The sequence below is a fragment of the Phodopus roborovskii genome, unplaced genomic scaffold, assembly GCF_943737965.1.
Source record: "Phodopus roborovskii unplaced genomic scaffold, PHOROB, whole genome shotgun sequence".
Classification (NCBI taxonomy): Eukaryota; Metazoa; Chordata; class Mammalia; order Rodentia; family Cricetidae; genus Phodopus; species Phodopus roborovskii.
This window is the reverse complement of record NW_026125540.1, coordinates 6939671-6962824: the sequence shown is the minus strand read 5'-3', so window position 1 is coordinate 6962824 and position 23154 is coordinate 6939671. Positions and strand designations below refer to the sequence as shown.

General features: G+C 42.2%; 1 protein-coding gene across 1 annotated transcript in view; it reads right to left on the bottom strand.

Moving 5' to 3' along the window:
- Lhfpl6 (LHFPL tetraspan subfamily member 6) overlaps positions 1–23154 on the bottom strand; it is a 193420-nt gene that overhangs the window by 15101 nt on the left and 155165 nt on the right. The window contains exon 3 of the mRNA XM_051176920.1: positions 10982–11080. Coding sequence (XP_051032877.1) covers positions 10982–11080 — 99 coding nt within the window. The remainder of the gene's footprint in view (positions 1–10981; positions 11081–23154) is intronic.

Here is a 23154-nt window from a genome sequence, read left to right as displayed (position 1 = left end):
GCCAGAGTGGAGAAGCAGGCTCACAAGGAGAAGACACAAAATTCACCAATAAAAGTCCATCTCTGGCAACCGCTATGATCTATTAATAAAGCTTCTGGTGTTGATTGAGATATGCATGACAGTAGTGCTCACTGCAGTATAAACTATGCACTTGAGCTGTGTTTTCTCTGTGTAGCAAAGTGATGCCACCGTCTACACGAAGATGTTTTAAAGTATTGAAACTGAGATTTCACTCTGCTTGCACGGTACATATTAGACTGCCGTGGGGACTATATTACAGCATAGCAGGCAACCTGGGCTTCGTGTTTTCTCTTGGCCTCCCACATCCCACTAAGGCTGACACTCGGAGCGCAGGCAGAAAGAGCAACACCGTGGGTTTGTGTCGGGCTCAGGGAACCTGATCCTTCTACATTATTTCCCTCTGGGGTAAAAGTCGGGCAAGCAAATATGCCCGACTTTTACCCAGAGGGAAATAATTTTATTATATGGGCATATGACAGCTTCACCTCTGTGGTATTAGTTACTGTTCTGTTGTTGTGATAAAATATCACAGCCTAAGCAACTTAAGAAAGAAAGGGTTCACTTTGGTTTATGATGGTCTCAGAGGGATTGAGTCCATCATGGAGGGCACGGTGGCAATGTGGCAACAGGTGTAGGGAGCTGAGAATATGATTTTTTTTTAGTATACAGGAACAGAATCAAGGTGGTAGTCCTATAAAACTATGTATGATGAGAAAAGATAAGATAGAATGATAGAATAAAGATGAGAAACATGAGTGATAAACAGCAATAAATAAAAATGACAGTGTGATATAAAAGCACAACAACGCGATAACAACACGAGAAAGAACTGTGGAATTCCTTTAACCTTTGATACTTTGTTTTCGTGGTCCATTCTTTCTTGCCACTTGAAGCAGGTCAAATTCTGATAACCCAAACCTCAAAAAATACTCCCCCCCCAAGTCCAGTTCAATTTAAAATGTTTTCTGGACAAACTTTAATATCCATGCAGAAGACGGCAGGAAACCATCAATGGGATATAAAAAAAAAAATCAGGGCAGCACTTTCAGCTTCCTCTGTTTCCATAGGTGCTATTTGAGGTGTCTAAAAAGGGTGCACCACTAGCAGACACGTTAACAAATGAAGAACGTTTGAAGTAGAGATTAGCATAACACCAGCACCTGTTCAGTGGCCAGACTTCAAGAAATCTTACTTCACATAGGTTTGCTAAAAGTTGTTCTTTTTCTAAATGCTGAATTTCATTGTCAGAAATTGCTGCAAGGAACTGAGTGAGGCTTTAAAATGGCCATAGCCCTTCTAGCCTAGAGAAGGCTGCAGCAGGAAAAGAATTTAATTTTTCAAAGACTATTAATCTGATTCTTTAAACTATAACTGTGACCTTGGCTTTTCTCTGAGTAGTGACTAAGTCTGAGTCCCTCAGGGAGCTATGCCATACTCTTGTCTGGGTGTCAGATGCTCAAATCCACAGAACAAGATGGATGCCAAAGGCTTGTATAGCTGTCCAAAATCAGCAGTCAGCTGACTCCACCTCCCACTTCCTTCTTTCCTTCCTTCCCCAGTTCCCTTTACCTCCGTGAGCATGACGGACATAATGGCACATGGGTGATTTCCATATCTATGTGCGGCATACCTGCTACCTTGAATGTGCATGTCTGCAGTTTCAGGTGAGATGAACTTGCAAAGGTGTGTACAGAACCAGGTATCCAGAAGGCAGCAATTTTTCCTTCTAGAGGGACTACAGGCATTAGAGGCATTTACTAACTGATAGCATTAAGTGGCAATGTCCACACTCTTAATTTCACAACCATGGGAACCACTGGAATAGGCAGGCCAAATGAATGTTCAAGAAGTAAATCTGTTGTCCTTCTCTTTGCTGGGAGGTATGCAGAGGCTACTGGGAAGCACAAATAACCAGAGAGCTGGTGGGTTGTTTCTTATATCTTTGCTTTGTTTTTCCTTGGTGATGCCTTAGTGCTTTGCCCAGTCAGGTATCTCTGGCCAAACTGGGCTTCCCTAGCCAATAGAAGTTTCTAACAGAACTCTAAACAACAGGTTTAGAGTTATGTTCCTGAGTTCTCCAGGGTTCCTCAGCATACACAGTTTAGGCCCCAGCTGAGCTCCCAGCAGCTGCCTGACTTCAGGACAATATCATCCTGCACTGGGGCCTTGGTTGAGAGAATCCAGGCCCATACAGGCCTGGCATCCAGTAACTTTGTCTTAAGTTTCAAAAGTTTGGGACAGGTCCTGTGAACAATCATGTACAGCACATGAATGAGGGTACCAACAGAGGTCAGAAGAGGTCAGAATGCTCAGAGCAGAGTTACAAGCAGCTATAACTCACTAGGTGCTGGTACTCAAACTCCAGCCCTCTGTAGGAGCATCACAAACTTTTGCCCACTGAACCATCTCTCCAGCATTTCTAGCCAAATCCTGATGTGTGCTGAGCTCTTACCATTCCCTGTCTCACAATGGGATAATACATTTACTTTCAATGACAGTGCATTTGGATGAGCGGAGTCTCCTGTTAAACTGAGGAATGGGAAACTAATTCTAGTTGAGAAAAACAAAACAAAACAAAGGAAGAAAAAAAAAAAAAAAAACCAACGCCTGACAGAGCCTGTACATGAAGCAGCCAGCACCATCTACAAAAAGGTCCAGGAAAAGAGACAAAATGATGTGTGTCATATACATTAAATGCTACAGAGGTCTATCAGAGTTGTTTCTGTCATTGTCTTTAATAATAGAGGTTTTGGTGTCAGTCAGAAGATGGCTTGCCAGTATGACTTGAAAAGCACCAGGAATCCAGGCTTGGAAAAAGCTCTAAACTGTAAAACTTGAAAGGATTTGAAGGAGGGGTGTAGGAGGGACTGTTTTCCCATCTTTACCCAAGTGTCCTGTAAGTTAATTTTTGTATGATAAGTTCTAATTTGTAAATCAAGTCTGGCTCGATTTAAGGATGGAATGCATAAGTAAGGGATCAGGCATCCGAAGGAGATGTGTTTGAGGTATGTGGTCATCATTTAAATGGCAGTAGGAAGGATTTTTCCTTGGAATGAAAATGTCAAGAAAGATTCTCATCTTTTCACGGCTGGGATGCCTGAATTTAGTCTGCAGGGCTGTTCATAAGACACTGGCAGCACAATTTCAAGGACAGAAACCACTGTGGCTTCTTAATCAAATTAAATAGAAAATGAAAGCAATAATTACTCAAATTGACTTGGCAAATTAGCAAGACAAATTAATTGAAACACTACTTTTGATCACAAGGATATAATTATAAAAGTCCTCGATGGATGAAGATATCTCTGAGGCATGAATTGAATCAATTGGATAACCTGATTATGGAGACCATGTGTTTAATACATGAAAAAGGAAAGACTAAAGAGTGACTGAAAAGCACATGTTAAAAATGGTCTTGGTACCTTTTTTTTTTTTTTTCTAAGCATATGAATCTCTTGAGTTTGAGGCCAGTCTGGCTTACAGAAGGAATTCTAGGACAATCAGGGCTGTTACACAGAGAAACTTTGTCTCAAATCAGGAGGGCTATTGTCAGAGTACTTGAAAGTACTTAGAGTACTGAAAGATTTAACTGGTTGAAACCTGGTGCAAGGTAAACTGCTGGGAATCAACAAGAATGACTCCAGCTAGGATCTCCAGCCATGGTAGATATGTAGCCTGAACTGGTCAGCTTCTGCTAACAGACAAGACTTGCAGTGGGAACTTACAGTCTGTCCTGTCTTATGGGATGTGCTGAGATAAGGGTGGTGCAGAGATTGTGGGAATGGCCAACCAACAACTGGTCCAGCTTAAGACCCATGCCATGAGAGTGAGTCCACCCTGACAACTGCCTGGAGTGCCAGGACCCAGTGGCTGGTTGGCTCAGAAACCTAGGATAGAACCAAACATGACTGGAGGAAAAACATATCAATGTAATGATGTCTAATGCTATTCTGCTATACTCACAGACTGGTGCCTACCCTAATTGTCATCAGAGAGGCTTCATCCAGCAACTGCTGGAAACAGATGCAGAGACCCACAGCCAAACATTAGGCTGAGCTCAGGGAATCCTGATGAAGAGAAGAAAGGATAGGAGGTGTCAGAAGGGTCAAGGGCATCACAAGAAAACCCACAGAAACGACTAACCTGGGGTCATAGGAGCTCACAGAGACTTCATGGGACTGATTGCATGTATGTCCCTGTGAATATATATATATATATATATATATATATATATATATATTATAGATAGCTTGGTCTTCTTGTGGGACTCCTACAGTGGGAACAGGGTTGGGTCACCTTGTCAACCTTAATATATAGGGAGGTGCTTTGTCTTACTACAACTTGATATGCCATGTTTTGTTGATATCCATGGAAGGCATGCCACTTTCTGAATAGAAATCAGGGAGGAGGGAATGGGGGTGGGTGGAGGGAAGGTGGGGGGGGGACAAAGAAGACAGGAGGGAAGGGAAACTACAGTTGGGCTGTAAAATAAACAAACATGCCTTATCCACATGGCAAATCTTTACCAAGCTCTCCTTATGCACTGGGAGCTCTGCTGTGCACTGGATTGTTCCTATCGTGTACACTTGCTCTGACAACAAATGATGGGACAATCACTACTGTTAATACGTACACAGCATAAACTACTACTGATCCTTGTCACAACCACTGGCTACACTGATGAAATAAACTCTGATGCCTGATCAAGGAAGACAATGGTGACTCTTCTTCTCTTACTGTTACTGGCAATTTACAACTTCTTCCTCAGAAGCCAGTTCAGACATACTATCTCCAGTAGTAGTCATTTGTTCAATGGGAGATGTATAGTCAGGCTAGCCCAGCTCAATGGAAAGACACAGAGACAGACAGAGACAGATGGTAAACTATTGCATTCTTTGTTGTTTGACATGAACAAGGATGCTTAGAGTTATAGGTACCAAACTCATCTCTGACCATGAGGGGCATAAGCTTCAGGATAAAGTCAACCTGTGAAGAATAGATGGTTGCAGCCATTCTGCAGATCGTTCTTCTCAAACATAGACCCCAGACTGTATCTCTAAGAGGAGACCCAGTTAAGTTTGCACCTTAGTTCTGGCCTTGTTGTGAGTCATCTGAAATATCCTCTTTGTTTTAGTCAATTTAAATCAGACTTTTGTCATCTAAATATAAAAGGGGCCCTAAATTACATAAATGATCAGTATTTAAAATACCACTGAGGGGGGCTGAGAAATTACTAGGCAGTTCAGAGCATTGTTCTTGCGAAAGTCATGGATTTAGTTCCCAGTATCCACAAGGCACCCATGATCTATAACTCCAGTTCCAGGGAATCTGACACCATCTTCTGACATCTGTGGGTATAAATCACACATGCAGTACACATACATACATACAGTCAAAACACTCATATACATAAAAAGCCACTGAGAAAATAATAATAAATTTCTGAGGTGTGGGGACCCAGCATCAAACTTTCTCAGCAAGACCACTTATTTATATGTTAAAGGTTGATAACTACTGTCACGGTAGATGCAAGCTTGGTCAGATTTATATACTCATTGGCCAGCCTACTGGGACTCTTAATTCTGTATTTAAATGAGTAAGTTAATAATAGTCTTTTCTTCCTCATGAATCAGTGTCACCCAAAGATCAGCATTGTAACATTCTCTGATTTGTTCAAGTAGCTACTATTGAAAAAACTTATTGACAGTTATGTATTGAATATGAAGATGCTTGACAAATAAGTGATAGGGAAAAAAATTAGGCATGCAAAGAACAAATGCCACCACCAACATCCACAAACAACCTTTTTTTTTTTTTTTTCACTAAGAAGTGGAGACAGAGACATCTGTGTTAGGTCTTTCCCACATTGCATTACCACCACAAATGTAAACTTTCTATGAAACCCCTTCCTGTCTAGTACATATATTTTCTGAGCCAATTCAAATGTTTTCCTGGGTGTGTGTGTGGGGGGGAGGGGATGTCCTTGTTAACCTCTAATCTAATGAAGATACATTGTATCTTGAATCCATGGTTAATACTTGAGATTCAAACCTGCTCAAACAGAAAAACTAAACATAAAGGCGGCTCCTTTCTGGCCATTCCCCTTCATCTCCCAGAAGCCTTCTACAACATCCCCAAGGAAGGTCATGTGGTCTTGTTATTAGTTGTTTTAGGTTTCTATTGCTGGGAAGAGACACCCACAGCAACTCTTATAAAAGAAAACAATTTCTTTGGGGATGGCTTACAGTTTCAGAGGTTCAGTCCATTATCATCATGGTGGTACATGGCAGCATGCATGATGCTTGAGAAGTAGCTGAGAGTCCTACATCTTGCAGACAACAGGAAGTGGACTATGACATGAAGGGAAGCTTGAGCAAAAGAGAATGCAAAGCCCGCCCCTACAGTAACACACTTCCTTCAACAAGGCCACACCTCTCAATAGTGTCACTCCCTATGAGCTTATGGGGGCCAACGACATTCAAATTATCACAGAAGATCCTAACATAAGGCTGCTCTGAGCATCTAATAAGCAAAGGGAAGCACACAGCATCCAGCAGGGAGATAAATTTCTGTGTTCAAGTGACATCTGAAGGTCCAAGGGAAAGCAAGTTTCAGAGGTGACAGGTCTGAGGCTGCCTCTGTAGTCCACCTCTGCTCTTTTCTGCTGCTCAGTCACTCCATTGTGGGTAGTGATGCGGGAGGGGCTGCCAAGGGAAGGACAGCATAGTTGTGGTTCTCCTCCAAAGGCATATGAGCCTTTCCTCAGAAATCTCTGGGAACATCTCCAGTGTCATCCCATGCCCAGTGTGAGGGCTGGTGTGGCACACAATGGAGTTGTAGTGCTTGACATCTGATTTTCCTCCACTGCCCCACAGGACATGGCATTTACACAGCATGGTCGGGTAACTGAATAGTGCTATGCAGTTAGGAATTTTCCACTGTCCTCAGAACATGACCACTGCTGGGGAGGTTGTGACAATCAGTGAATAAATACACCTGAAAGGAACAATTTTCTAGCACACTACAGGTCTTATTTGGCTGGGGTCAGACATCATCTAACCATAGTCCAATCAGCTGCTTTTGTGGAGATATTAAACTATTCTAATGTGAATATTGCCATTTTTCTGTAATCTTTCAAGTTCCAGGTGCAGAGTTGAGTGGTTGTGACAGAGATATATAATTTGCCATTTGGAAAGCTTACTATCTGGATCTTTATAGAAATGCTTGCTAACCCATAGCTTAATCTCACCAACCAGAATAGAACTGTATGAATGAGGCGATCACTATGCCCACTGTAATGGCCACACTTTTCTGTCTAGCATGTGTCAGATGTCTTAGCTTCCCTTCCTGTTAGTGTGATCACAGCGAAGAAGTCAGTGGCAGGAGCCCACCTGACCGAGTTGGTCCCTTGGCACCAAAATCAGGAGAACGAACAAGAATCATTCATGACAATACCCATCTTACTTTCTCTAATCTCATGTAGTTCAGAATGTCCTGGCTAGGGAATAGTGCAGTCCATAGTAGACAGGTCTTCCCTACTCAGTTAATGTAATCCAGACAATTCCTTCCACTGCCCACAGGCAAACCTACCTAGACACTAAGACTCTTTTCCCAGAGAACTGTGGAGTGTGTCAAGCGATAGTTAAACTGACGATAATGGGTGCATATTATATATTTTTAATAAATTTTTATTATGTATATAGTGTTCTGCCTGCATGTATGGTTGAACACCAGAAGAGGGCACGAGGTATCATTATAGAGATGTGGTTGCTGGGACTTGAACTCAGGACCTCTGGAAGAGCAGCCAGTGCTGAGTCATCTAATATTTGTCTCTCTTGCTAGTTTTAAGTTCCTGAAGGGCAGTAAATAGTGACCTGCTTTATTCTTTGCTGATACCACCTTCCTGGCCCCTTGTAAAGGGCCTGGTGAGCTCACATGCCACCACCCTTTGGGTGCCCACAGTGTCTCCTTCTAGAGGATGTAGACATAAGCTCAGGTTATCGTAAGTGGCAGAAGCTGGGGGTGACTGGGACACTCAGCATCAACCACTGAATGTGGTACCCAGAGTGTTCTCTATGGACAGGGTCACCTGTGAACTCATGCTGGGCTCATCTACACAGTCCCGGGAGCCTTGTCAAGTTAGCTCCATAGTTTGTGTCTTCCCTAAAGAACCTTCAGAGGAAGTGTGACAATTTCCCAAGGGAAATAAGCATGGGCAGTTAGTGGGACAGGTCTAAAAATGGTTCTCCGATTTCTTCTCGGGTCTTCTGAAAGAAAAGATGACAGAGTCCCCCAAAATGGAAAAATAGTACAATAAACAGAAATTATTTACACAGGGGATCTAGATCCCATTTAATCTTTATGTCAATTTCTTTCCTCCCTCTCCTCCCTCATCATCCAGTCTAAGAGAAACATAAAAACAACTGGACAGAAATTATACTAGTATCTTGAATTGCTAATTTGGTTTTAATAACATAAATAAAGGGGGCTGGAGAGATAGCTCAGCAGTCAAGAGCACTGGCTGCTCTTTCAGAGGACCTGGGTTCAGTTTTCAACACCCACAAGGCAGCTCACAGCTATCTGCAACTCCAGTTCCAGGGGATATGATGCCCTCTTCTGGCCTCTGAGGGCACTGGAGACACATGGTTCACAGACATCCATGGAGGCAAACACTTATAAACATAAAGTATAAATAAATAAGTAAACTTGGCATGTTTTAATCCAACATTCAAGTTTTTGATGAGCAGTGTTGAAAAGACACAGACTATTGGGGTCCAGCAAAGCATCCTCAACTACAAGATCTGAATCCCATTATATACTCTGCTAATTAACTCAGCGTTGCATCACAGCCACAGGTCAGCAGAGGACAGGGTTCCAGTCAAATTGGAGCCTGTGTTAAACAGTCAGGAACACTTCAAACACCAGGATAAGGGAAAGCCAAGGACATACTAAAGTGTCTCCCCAGGACATAGCACACACTGAAAGCAAAAAGTAAAATGGCTGTGAGGCACTGGGTGCCAGCATTTTTTACTACATGAATGGTAACTACAGAAGTAATCCAAACTCAGGCAAGAGGGGAGGAGAGAAAGGGATTGGTTCCCTTTATTTATGCAAATTAGGAGCTCACTATGTTCTTTGGAGAGAGCAGTGTCCTCAGGAGGAGAAAAGGGAATTGTTACTCAGTAATAAAAGCTGCTTCATTTTCAGGTTCTCAATTCCATTTGTTTTTCTCCTTATCCTTTTATTTTCTTTAAACATTATTTTGCTATGTGGCTCATTATGGGAACTGAAGAAAAAAAGTCAACAGCATTGTAACATAAACATTTTTTTAAAAAAAGCTAATTTAGAATACAATTTAAAAAAAAAAAAAAAAGAGAGACCAGCTCTTTCAGAACTTTTATTCTTGCAACTGACTGGTCTTCTGTTTAACAGGTAAATTGCATGTGTCAAGGATGGCCCAAGTGGCAGAAGCTTAGCCTCCAATCCACATGGCAGAGGAAACAGACTTGGCTGCCTTTGGAAGTCACAGCTGTTCCCAATATGGCATCTTGGACTTTGGGAGAGCCCCAGAAGCAGGAAAAGACACCGATCGGCCTGAGCCTTTCAACCCTGAGACGGGGCCATGAAACCTAGGGAGACTTTGTACTCCCTCTGAGTAGAGCATATGATCCATAAGTGTCTGCACCTGAAAGGTATCTATGTCTCTTCAACACAGAGACACAGTGAAGGAGACAAACAGATGGCCTTGCTATGATGATTGGCTCACACCCTGCCCACCCAATCACAGCTCTGACTACCCAACACCTCATTGAACCTGGACATGAAGCCATGGGGTTAGCATCTATACAATGTCTTTATCTTATGAAGATCCTTATGTTCTGTAAAACTTATTTAAAATACATTTACTTTGTTAATCTATCTTTATGATAGGGGCCTGAGTGAGGAACCCAGTGGGGATGAGGTGAACATATGTCCCATCCTGTACAGTAGTGCCTTAACAGTCTTTATGGTCTATTAGCACCGATTCCAGAAAAATAATCCAAGAAAAAGAATTCAGCAGAGACAACAACATATTCATCAAACACTTCATTAGGACAAACCTTAAAGCAATAGCAAGTGAGGTAAACTTATTTTCTCAACTGCAGCGAAATTAGGGGGCGATTAAATCAGTGTAAGTTTATTATAGACCAAATAAAACAGTCCCTGTTTACCACAAATTAAAATCTTGAATATTACATGGTGTATATACACCATTAGAAATCATGGAGGCTGCAGAGCGGGTAGGATGCACTTAGCTACAAGTAGAAAAGAACTGAACTTGTTCACACAGACAAGCTAAGCCCTTCATGCATGGGCAATATCCCAGGCACTCCATCCCACCCATCGCATCTGAGGATGTGGCAACTTGCTGCTTCTGCTGCTGGATTCTCTGATGAATGGTTTTTCCTTCTGTGCCCTCTGCTCTGGTGTACTTATTTCTCGCCCATCAGGAGCTTCCATCTACTGCTGGTAATCACACACATCACTCTGCTCTGGACCCTGGGGCAGCTCTGTTCTCCCCTTTCACAAAGTACTCCACACCCTGCAGAGAAACTGCTCTACCCTTGTTGTAATTTCCTTGTTTTGTTTGCCTGCAAAGCCCCCAGAGATGTATAATGAGAAATAAATATGTGGCTTTGAATAAATTAATCAGAGATTATAAAGGCTCTTGAGAGTAGGGCCATTCTTTTTTCTTTGAATCTGCTATACAAATCATAGTGCTGGCAAACAGTAGGATATCAATGACTCTTCACTAGACAAATGGATAAATGTATGTATGTATGTATATGCGTGTGTGTGTGCATGCACACACACATGTAAATCATCACACATGACAGCTAGCTAAATGTAGCTTCACCCTGTATTCTTTCTGGAAAGTGGTGGATAAGCCTTTTTCTGGGAAGGATGACAAGGAACTTACCCAAGTCAAACTGGCCAGAGATGTAGCCACAAGTCTGCCGGACTTCCTCACTGTCCCAGCCCAAGGGATAGAGGGCACAGCCAGCGCCAATCAACAAGCCTGTGAAGTGGTGAAACAGGAAGGGTTTACCAATCAAAATTTAGAACATGACAAGGCCACAGTGCCTGCTCTTTGAAAACACCACATCAAATTCCTTCAAGCAATTTCAAGTCAGTTAGATTCCAAGAACAATATCAAGTCTGCTTAAAATAATAGTAAAAACAGTAACAACTCAGTTTGTTTGAACTTAGCCTTTTAAAAGTACTGAAAACCTTGGGAATCCTGTTAAGGAAGTAAAGTATTTTAATGACACTTGCAAAAGCCAACCAATTCCATTAATCCCACGGAGAACTGATTCCAGAGTAAGGAATGTTACTAAGTTAGACTTCATAATTCATTGGAGATTTTGTTTCCAATGTAAGAATCAACAGAGACTGCTGCAGTGTTGTGAAATTTTACCAGGAGCAGAAAAAAACAACAGGACCATGTGGGCTCATCCCTTGAGCCTGTGAACTGTATTATCTGATTTTGCTCTGCTGGGACTCACCCAGCATCCACACAGCTCAGGAGTAGTCTAGAAGGCAGGTGCAAGGAAATCTAAATCCTCTTCACATACATATAAAACCAAAATGTTTGAGAATTAGAAAAAAAAGTGGTTTTGAGTTAATATAAATCAAGTAATCATGGCAGCAGATGGTGCTAACTGCTTGCCATGAGTCTTTAATTTTACACGTGGGTTTACAAGAACCTGAAAGGGATTCAAAGGCACTTCACTGGATTCCAGGAGCTAATCTGAAAGTGAGATATGGTCACACAAATCAATGAGCATTATTATCACTCACAACGCAAATATGCTAAGACTGTAGCACCAAACAATGCCACAGTCTGATGGGTGAGAATGTCAGTTATCAGACACCAAGTGAGCAGCCCCACAGGAGAACACCCTTCAATACACTAACTTGGATGAAATGCCGTAACAGGAGACCTTGGTCACAGACACACTGAGAATCCTTTCTGTGTAGAGACACAGCCTTCATCCTGCTCTACACCCTAGTGAGTAGCACTGGGTAAAATCATATTTCTCTAAAACAGCCGCACAGGGCAGAACTGGCCATGCCCTCCCCAAACACTGTGCTATGCCACTAAGGGTGTCTCCTAACGTGACACTAATTTCCTGCTCTGGTACCTCTCCTCTCAACCTGTCCCTTAGTCTACAGAAAAAAATGTCTTGAGAGGGTCTGACCTGATTGCTCAGGACCCTCTGTACAAATTACTGACTGCAGTATGGCGGGCCTGTCTGCAGTGCAGTATTGGGAGTCATGTTCTGGCTGGAACACCATCCAGGAAGCAGTTAGGCAAGGTTTTCTGACCAGGCAAGTGCCCACTGGTCAGCTTCCTCAGGCTTTTCCCATTGGGGGAGGCTTTTTTCTGAGCTAGTTTCCCCCACCATTAGATAGAGAGATAATTAATGAGGATTGCCAAAATTTATACAAAATGAATCCTATACATATTAAATAATCAATGTAAGAACACTATATGAGACTTAATTCTTAATAGGTAGCACCCATTTTTTGAGATTTTCTTAGTAATTTTTAAAGGGCAGCAAATACAGAAATATTTGGGATAGAATTTGTTCAAGTACCAAATTTAAAAGAAAATGGTAACTTGTAAGCTATCTATATTTTCCCTGTCGAATATGGGGAGACACATTCTAATTGACTAATCGGGAAGTCCCAAAAGTGCCTTCTTGGTCCTTTGTATGCTAGCCCTGAATAAGAAGGTGCTGAAACATGCTTAGCTACACATGTAGGCAGGAGAGCAACAGTTCCCCAAAGAACAGAACGCTTGGGAATCAGTTCCTTTGCAAAATGCAGGACCATTTTTGTGAAACCATGAGAAATAGACTCAGCCATGTAAATTAGCAACAATTTTATACACTAGAAACTCGTTCTATCGCTAAGCTACATTCCAGCCCTGTGAATGAATTTTCGAAATCAGCTATGAACACATGCTCACATCTAAAGACTAGCTATTGTGTAGAGTTCACTAATTCATGAGAGCTTTTATATTAATATTCATGTAGACTCTGTTTTGTCGTCTGCTACTGTCTGCTCACAGGAAGGACACTGTAGATGCCAGAGATGTTGAGAAACATTTCTAGAAGACAAGTGTATTGCACCTGTGGGCTAACTGGTGGCCACATGTGTTTGGATCTGTAGGTGAACACCAATGGTCAGTACATGTCTGCATTAGCAGGTGAGAACCAAGGACGGTCAGGAAACCAGCTCTATTCACAGTGAAGGATCCTGGCAACTCCATCAAGTAGTTCCTTTATTAGTATTTCAACACATAAACACAGCAAGTATCAGACTGAAGACACAGAAAACTTTAGGTTGTGTCAGGTAACACTTATCTCCTATTCAGTAGAAATGTTACAGCCTATGGCCCAAGCGAGGTCCAGCTACCCATTCCTAACAAACCAATTAAAAGAACCAAATTCATAGTGAAAAGAAGAAAAAAAATGAGATTTATTCAATGTGGTCACACTGAAAGAGGGATCTGTGGACTCGCTCCCATCTTAAGCTTAAGTGTCATGATGAAAGACTGGAGTTTAAATAGTGGGTCTCGGATGTGTACATCTAAAGGATCCTCATCAAGGTGTGGTCCTACCCACCCTGGGCTTTAGTCTCATCCTGTGAGGTGGTAGGACAAGTTGGAACTGTATGACATCTCTTTTTGGAAGACTAGTTCCTTCTCTGGTGGGGCCATTTCCTCCTGCCAGCATCAGATTCCTGGGGGAAATTCCAATTTCTTTGGGGTCTGTTACTTCCATGGTCTGACAAATGAGAGCCACAAGTGCCCCTAGAATATCTTCACTTCTGCCAGTCCCATCACAGAAGGGTGGGGTGTAAAGTAGTTGCCACACTGCACAGTACAAATATTGACCATGTTCCTAGCATCAGAAAACTCTAGTGGAGACTTCTGCTCTAGGCCTGAGGACAAAAGGGTGCAGGGCCTCCCAGACTTATGCACAGGGCCTGGTATCACTCTGTAATCATTAAAGTTGTCCCTGGTCTTCAGTCTTCTTTCTCAGTTAAAAGTAGGAACTGTAACTCTAAAATACATTATTTCAACTGCCCTACTAGCAGGAGCTGGGGCTTTGTGTCACGGTGTGCCAGTGAGACACTTTTGTGTGGAACGACAAAGATGAGACAGGGGTAACCTAGTATTTGCCACTGGAAGCTGAAGTCAGAGGCAAGCCTTTCTGCAGACAGAAGACTTGAGATCTGGGACAGCCTTGCAGGTATCCCCTTCATATCATCTGGAGAAGGTTGTCTGACATCAGCTTCGTTTGATCCCTGGACCTCTAGTTTCTGGAATTCCTTAAACCAGCTAGCTTCTCTGACCTTCACTTTTCTAGGCCTTCCAGCAGGCCTACAAACTTCGAGCCCAGAGGCTTCCTACTGAAGGGCCCTAGTGTGGTCAAGTCCACAAGTGGTCCATGCCTCGCTGGTGCAAGATAGATGATATGAACTTTTCTGTTCTCTCATACTGCTCAAATATCATGCATATGTTTAATTAAACATCACCTTGAATAAGGTTTAAGCTAAATTTTAAAGCTCTGGGGCAAGAGCAGATATATCCTCTCAGGCTAGGCTAGGGAATTTAACACGCTGATTAACATCTCGAGGAGTACGGGTTTCTGAATGGATGCTTCAAATGCCAACTAAGGTATGGATGGGAGCTAACTAGCATTTCATGGTCTCCACTGAATGTACCATATTATAAAATAAAAGTCATTAAATGTGAAAATGAGAACATCTTTTTAAATGAAAGGACCTGCCCCCATCATGTTGTAGCCCTGCCAAACCTCAGTTCATGGTGTAGAAGTGTTCCACCAAAGCATGATTTGGAAGTCTGGGACTTACTATCTATGTGGCCGTTGTGCTATATGCTGAAAGGAAGGTCACAGAAGTTGATGTATCTGCTCAAGTGGAATCTTAGTGACCCAACAGGTTGCTTCATTTGCTCATCAGGTATAAATGTCTCCAGAGAAACTCTGGCTTCAAACTTTAATATTATATATAAAGATTTCCTCTATTATATTTATAGTCCTTGGTACCACGAGGACCTAATTTTAAACAAGTTCCTTTGCCACCACATAAAAAAAAATCATAAAAAATGAAAAGGCCACATTATCACACGTTTTGAGAAAAACTGTACAGTCAGGAGGGAAAGCAAGGAAGGGTGCTATGGGGGGGGGTGGGCAGCAACCTTCAGGGTGTGCTAACAGAGGTGTGAGAGACAGACTCACATGGGATTAAGAAAGAATCTATTTTTGCAGTCCCAGAGAGTCTGCAACTTTTAAGAGGTCACGAGTAAGTCACAAATTATAAATGGAATCAATCTCTCTTATCATCACCACTGCAATCAGCTAGAGGTATGGGTGGGGTAAGGGTAACACATCACCAAAACGGTCATTTCGTAGATGTGGACAGATGTTGTCTCCTAGAAAAATGAAGTAACTAGGTGGCTCAATAATTCTTCAGTGTAGCAAATTCATTTTAATAATACATTGGTGATTAGACCTTCCATCCTGACTACCTACCTATGGCTTGAGGCTCATCCTATTCAAGGACAATTAAAATATCTTGAGAGCCACATCAAAGGACTGGTCTTCCTGAAGAAGCCAGTGTTATTGGAAAAAGACTTCTGTCTGATAAAGGCAGAGGCCGACACTCCAGAGTAGGCTGTTAAAGTTAAAAGGAAGTCTGTTTTTTGGGCTGGGGAGATGGCTCAGTGGGTAAATGACCTTGTGTTTGCAGAGGACCTGGTTTTGGTTCCCAGCACCTATGGGGTGGCCTACAAACACGTGCAACTCTGGTTCCAGGGGCCTTCTTTTGGCCTCTATGGGCATTATACACACATGTAGGCAGAACACTCCTTCGTATAGAATTTAAAAAAAAAAAAATTAAAATAATGAAGGTTTAAATGTCTACTGTTTAGCTCAGTGAGGCCCTCAGCATGGGTACTTCCTCTGTTCACACCCTCCCACAGGAGACTTTCTAGCAGTTCCTTTCAGTGTTCCCAAAATCCAGAAATATCTGGGACAATATCAATTATTTCTTAGAATTTGAATGTAACGCCTGAACGCTAGAGTTCAGAGGTTCAAGAACAGACCTAGGGCTGGGAATTTTCCCTTCTGAAAAACTCTATTCAAACTCAGCACTGAACACTTGGCCGGCAGAATATTAACATAACAATTCTACTCCTGCCAAGAAGGCAGAACAAACCTCTAGCCAGCCATTGCCAATTGCTCTCCCCAGGTGGGAAGGACTGAGTCCTCATGTTAAACTCATAAACCTTATTTTTTTTCCAGACTACTCTTGAACATTTTTTTTTTTATGTGATCTCACTTCTTTTCCAAGACTATTGAGCCATTCTTTTCTTTCCACCAGTTAGTGCTCACACCAGCCTTTTCCCCATCAATTCATCTTTTATGTTTCTTGGATGCATTCATCCATCCTCCAATCCCTTTATCTCCCTTTCTATGGCAAGCATCGAGGGAAAGTGTTGTCTTTACTGTTCTCATGGAGGCTGCTCAATCTGATAGCCAGTTATCTGGACATCCCTTTGGAATGGGTTGGCAAGCTCTCATCTCAAAGTCTCCACATGCTAATTTGTGTAGGAGATACTCTCCATTCCCACACAAGATAAGGACTCCTTACAAAACAAACAGTCGTAGACAGGAAGCACCAGCAAGCATCAGCATGGTAACTCTTTAGACCCTCCCAAAAAAAATGTAGCTAAAGGTATAGCAAGGAGAGCTGGTTGGTCTGCAGTAAGCCTCATTCTAGGTCCTAAAGAGAGACTGAAATTTAAATAGAGTGCTAAATATATGCACATGTAAGTGGCCATTGTAAGTCATGGTCCCAGCCACCATGGATCGGCCCTTACTTGGGCTTCAGTCTCACCTTGTGGGGGTGGTGTGACAAGTTGTCAGAGCTGTGTGACATCTCTTTGTGGGAGAAAAGTTCCTCCTACCCCTTTAGCTTTTCCCAGAGTCAGATTCCTGGAGAAATTCCTATTTCTTCGGGATCTGTGGTTTCAGTAGTTGAATGGTAAGATGGAGAGACACAAATGTCTTTTTGGAATATTTTATTCCTGCCAGGACAGTTATGTTTTTGCTCCTTAGGTTAATGCTTAAACCCCATCATAAAAATACCTGCTGTTTATGTTTAGAAATGTCAGCATTCAGCCTCCCCAGGCTACACAGCAGTGAGCTATGTGATACCCCCTACCCCCCTCCCCCGCCAGGAGCTGCTACACACACTAAGGATTTATTTGAGGTTGTACGTTGTATTGCAGTTATTTCTGTACCCATCTACTGCATATGTGATTAGTTTCATTCAATGAACTCATTCATAAACGTTTGTTAAATATTAAGTCACTGTAGTAGTATTATTTGGCACTTTCAGAAACCTTTAGAAATTATGTAACAGCTCATAATTAACAAATAATTGCCTCTATTTAATACAAAAGCTTATCAAAGCAGGCCTGCATTTTCTAAATGTCCTGCGGCATTTCCAGGAGACACATCCAACATTCTGAGTATTGAGCCAACATTCTGAGTATTGAGCGAGTGCTGCCATCCTCTCTTCCAGAGTCCTGCAAAGAGCCAAGTGCTCTCTGACCCACCCTCTACATTCACACACATAATAGCCCTGTGAGCCTGAGCCAGCTGACCACCTGTAATCAAAGACAAGGGACAGGCCCTCTGAAACCTGTCAATCCTTGCTTTGTTGGGTCCCAGTGGCCCCCAGTATAAGCTCTGGGACATAGAGAGCCTCTGACCAGAAAGAGCACCTGCAGACATCACAGTGAGCAATGGGCTCCTTGTCAGCACAAGGAGCAGCTCAGTGCTGCAATACACAGCAAGACGTGGCCATCTCTGCACTGACAATGGTATTTTATGGGATCACAGGCAGGCTCTTCTTTGTTTAATCATCCTGCAGATGACTTGGGGTTTTCTTAAAATGTTTTTCAAAATGGTCTGTCAATCCTCATTCTTTTTCCTTTTCCTTTCCCAGCTCATGTGACAGAAAACACAAAAGACGGATGCAGTGTGTTAGCACCAGAATGCCTTCTTAGCTCACAGCAAAACCTCACAAGCTAATTTCAGCCATGAGTGGCTTGTCATCTTTTCTCTTCCTGGGGTCTGAGGCAATATTGTTTCAGATAATGATATCCCACCACTTGCATGTGACAGCTCCCAGGCAAATGCATCTGCATAAAAGCACCATCTTCCTGGACCAGTGGTTCAAAGCTCTCAGTCCTTTCACTTCATTTCTTCAGGGCGCAGGTTTTGTGCATCTGTAAAGTGAGGGCAATATCTTTTCCTTGGGCTTCTGCAAGGATTAAAGGGAGAGGGTGTTTGTGAAGAAGCGACATAGCACTTGGTATCAAGAGTCAGTGAGTGTTCTTAATTGGAAGCCTTCAGTCTGCTCCTACAGACAGGAGATGGGGAATATGTTTTTGTATACATTGGCAGGATATTGAAGGTGTCCTTTTCTCTCAAAGAAGACTCTCTTCTTAGATGGGAAAATAGGGGAGGCCCTTACAAGAGTATTCCTACAACTGTGAGCGTTGAACACTTGCCCAAGACATCATTATTGGCTACACATACCTCAGTTAGTCCAAATGAAATATTTGTAGCCTGACAATCCCTCCTCTGGGAGCAAAGGATGAGCACCTGATGCTTGTCCTTTTTGCTTATTTGCTTATTTTTTTTTTTTCTTGCTACTGTTTTACTTTCAGAGGCACCGTTTATATGAGCCAAGTAAACGAGAACCTGATGAAGTGGAGCAGGAGGAGCCATCTAAGTGCCATCAGCCACAGGGATGACCAGAATCTGATCCCTTCCTAGTTAGATATGTGACCATGAGTCTTTGACTTCTCTGAGCTCAAATCTTCATGCACAAAGTAGGTCTAATAATTTCTCTCTCTTAGCACATTGCCTAAATCAGCAGCATGGCTGTCAGAAGTAAAACTAAAGGCTTCAAACAGTGTTTCATCTGGAGCAGGGCATACCCTAGAGGCTTAATGTAAACACTATGCTTAGGATTGTGTCAATGGTAATGACTACCATGCTGCTACCGGAGAAGTGCAAGCACTTTCCCTAGTACCTGTTATTTTCAGAGCCTTCCTTAGCAGCTATAGGTGTTGATGAGTTTAAAGTGAACACACAAGCAAAAATATAATATCACCAAAAAGCAGAGATACTTTATTGCTTTCTCGTGTCTTCGCAACAGATACATTTTTTTTCTAGATGCAATCACAGATCTGCAGCTAGGAATTATTGCACCCCATCTAACATAGTATCTTTAAAATTTTTCAGCACTTAGAAGTGTTGGAAGAAATGCATAGCTAGTGTCTGCTCACTGACCATGTGGTTCTAAGATTGACAGGTCTTTAGAATTTGTTTACCTACTTGCTTATCACCTACCTAACCCTTTTGCCATTTCTCTATGGATCTGGAAATCAATATCTTTTGGGGTGGGTGGGGTAAAAGTATTTGTTACAGTAGGTATCAAGCCTCAGCTAATATATTTTTTGTCATTTTTCATACCCCATCTTCTTGCAGTATGCAAAAAAAGTTTCTCATTCATATACTATCTTTGACCCTTTGACCTAGAAGGTGCTGAACCTGGGACTCATCAACTTTGGAAAGTGATTTATGCACAGACATCAAGCAAGGACACTTCTAACCTTTTCACATTTCTCAAACAACTATCCTGCAAACTAAAATAGAAACAGCTTGCTTTGGCTCTCTGACCCAGAAATATCAGTGGGAGCCTCATGGGACATGTTGGAAAGCCCAGAATGACAGCAGAGCCCAGCATAGCTGCTCACTTTTAAGTTATTATCCTTTAAGGGTCCCTGCTGTTGTGTGCAAAATAAATTATTCTTAAAATGATAAAAAACAACAAACAAACAAACCACTGATACCACCACCAAAAACTCAACCATCACCATTGGACATACAAGTTTTGAAAAAAACAGGGCTAGGCTTTCAGAAACTAAGCAAAAAACCAAAGCTGACCCTTGAGTATACTTCAGACCCTGGGCTCACTCTCTCCTTGCTTGGAAAATGCAGATTTGATTCCAACATTACCATTAGGGTGTGTCTAGCCTCAGAAAACTCTTCCAGTGGAAAACTATTGGGACAAAGGCCTTGGAGCCTGACAACCTTGTATTCAAAATATTTGGTCTGCTGCTTATTAGATACTGGCTGAGCAAGTCTTAAACTTGAGCTCTAGGAGTGTCTTCATAAGAATGGATATGCCAGCACCTCCTATAGAGTCACTGTGAGGGTTAGAGAAAATGTCTAAAGACCCAGCAGAGTGTAAGGCATACATAGTTCCCAGCTCATGCTCCTGACAGTCTGAAAAAGTGGAAGTAACTTTGCACTGTGAACATTGATTTTCATTTGTACAACAGTGCTTATATGAAAGGTAAGTGCACTACCTCAGGGTACACTGTTTTATAGGACAGGTTTGCAAAATGCTGAGATTCAAGGGCAGATAGTACCATGTGTCTGGTCTCACAGACAGTACAGCTTAGCATCATGAAACAGAATGCTTTCCCAACCCCCTCCTAGGCTGAGAAGCATCCAGATCTTTGCTTTGATTCCTGATAAACAACCAGTTCAGTTGCCTTCACCAGGGACCTCCTCTGAGCGTGGGAAGCAGCCTCACTCATGTCTGATGCACTCATCATGACTCTTCCCAGGATCGCTGGGCAAACTGACACCAGGGACCTAGGTGGTGGGGTCAAGGGCCCATCAGTGCATAGACTGTAACTGGAGAACAGGTTCTTGTCACTGCCTCTTGCAAGAACTTGAGGCAGATTTAGGAATCATGTCCTGTTTGAATGGAAATAGACATAAGACCTAGAAGCTCAGGTTCTAAGCTGAACATGCAAAGTATCTTGCCTTGATAATACACAGAGGACTCATGGACCCTGTGCCCTCTGGGAAGGGCTGGCTGGCTTGGGAACCAGTGGCATTTGAGTAATCAAGTTCCCTGGGGGAAAAAAAGATGAGCAGGAATGTGCACAACAGAGAAGAAGACCCGCAATAAGCATTATTCCATCAACTATTATCTAAGGATTTATGTAGAAGGGACATGGCCAGATTTTACCTCAAAGATACCCTGAGATGAAAGCTTATGGTACAGGGAGGACATTAGCTTTGGAGTCTGAAGAACAGGTGTGACCAGGATCTACCTTCGGCCTGTTAATGCCTTGAATCTCAGGATTACTTTCAAGGCCAGGGTGAATAAGGCTACCTGGACCACTCGGAGCTGGTATGACATCAGAGCATTGTACACAATTGCACAGCACATAACAGATGCACCATAGCTGGTTGTCCATCATGTTTGCACAGGGCAATGGAGGTAGAGCATTTCTTAGTATAAGCACTCAGGCAGAGGACCAACAGGTGGGAGAAGACATCTCCCTTTCCAGGCTCTTGTATTTTCAGTAAATGATGAGTGAACCCTGGGCCTTGCACATGCCACACAGTGTTTTGCCAGTGTTCTGGCTCCAGTCTTGATATCCTAACACCATGAAATCACTAAAAACAGCAGAGAAATACAAGAGTTATCTACTAAAGGAGTGGTAGAGCCTTGGAACACCCACTTGAGTTTTCTGGTGTTAAGAATTCAACTGCAGGAGCTTGCTTCAGTTTTCACAAGATGTTGAGCCTGAAGAGCAAACCTCCCTCCTCACTACCAACCAAAACCCACACACACACCCCGATCCTTCATCAGGCCCATTTTCTCCACCACGTAATGAATTGAGGTAGGAAGAAAAAAGTCTCAAACACAGCAGGCAGAAACAGCTAACAAACTTTAGTACATAGTACCCATGACTGCATAAACTATGTAAAACATTTATAACAAATTTCAACTTAAAATATACAATTGTCGGTATCTCTATAAAATCCCTTTTCACCATTGAAATATTAGAAAATCTGAACAACCCATAGCATTACTAATGCATACCATCAGTAAGGCAAACAGGTGGGCAACACAATCAAACACACAAACACACACACACACACACACACACACACACACACACACACACACACACACACACACACTGGCTTATGGGATTTCTGAAAGTAAGAGTCCCATCTGTCTCTCTTCAGGTCCTTTAAAAATACCTTAATTGCACTAAGACACAGCACAGCCATCTGGAATAGCTGAGAGACAGCAACTGGGAAGAAACTTCTTTCAGGACCTCTATGCTGATTTTCCTTTTCATTTTCTTTCCCTTCTGAAATGTCAAGAATAACTGGAGCTCTCCACTTTCCATCTGTGATTTCATGACCAGTCCCAAATAAGTTTTGAAAGTTATTCGAGAATTTTGTTTCCGCTGGGTTCAACTTTTAAAACATTAAGAATTTGCTCACACACTGTCTTGAGTGATTCTTAAACATTTTACAAAATGAATACTAAGAACATAGATATTAGTGTCTCTCCCAAGTACATTCCAGTGAGGAACAAACAAAATATATTTTAAATCCTATAATAGGCAGCCACAATAAAACTGCTCATAATTTTAAAAACATTATCCTAAATAGCATATTCAGATAACACTAGGAACATACTTTAAAACAAATAAATGCTGCACCTGAATTGAAGAACTGGAAAAAGGTACAGCCAGAACCAACCCTTTAAAAATATTTTTCTTTTTATTTTATTTCTGCCCACATTCATACACACACACACACTCACACATGCACGTGTGTGTGTGTGTGTGTGTGTGTGTGTGTGTGTATGTATGTATGTGTGTGTGCACTACTTGCATACCTGGTGCCTTTGGAGGCCAGAAGAGGGCGCCAGATCTCCTGAAACTTGAGATACTGAGCTACAGATGGTTGTGAGCCATCACATCTGTGCTGAGAACTGAACTCAGGTCTTCTGCAAGAGCAGTAGGTGCTTTTAGCTGCTGAACCATCTCTCCAGCCCCAGAATGTATAGCCAGCCCAAAGATCTAAATACTAATTTTACACAGACATATATATGATATGTTTATACATAACATACATACATCAAAGAGGAAAG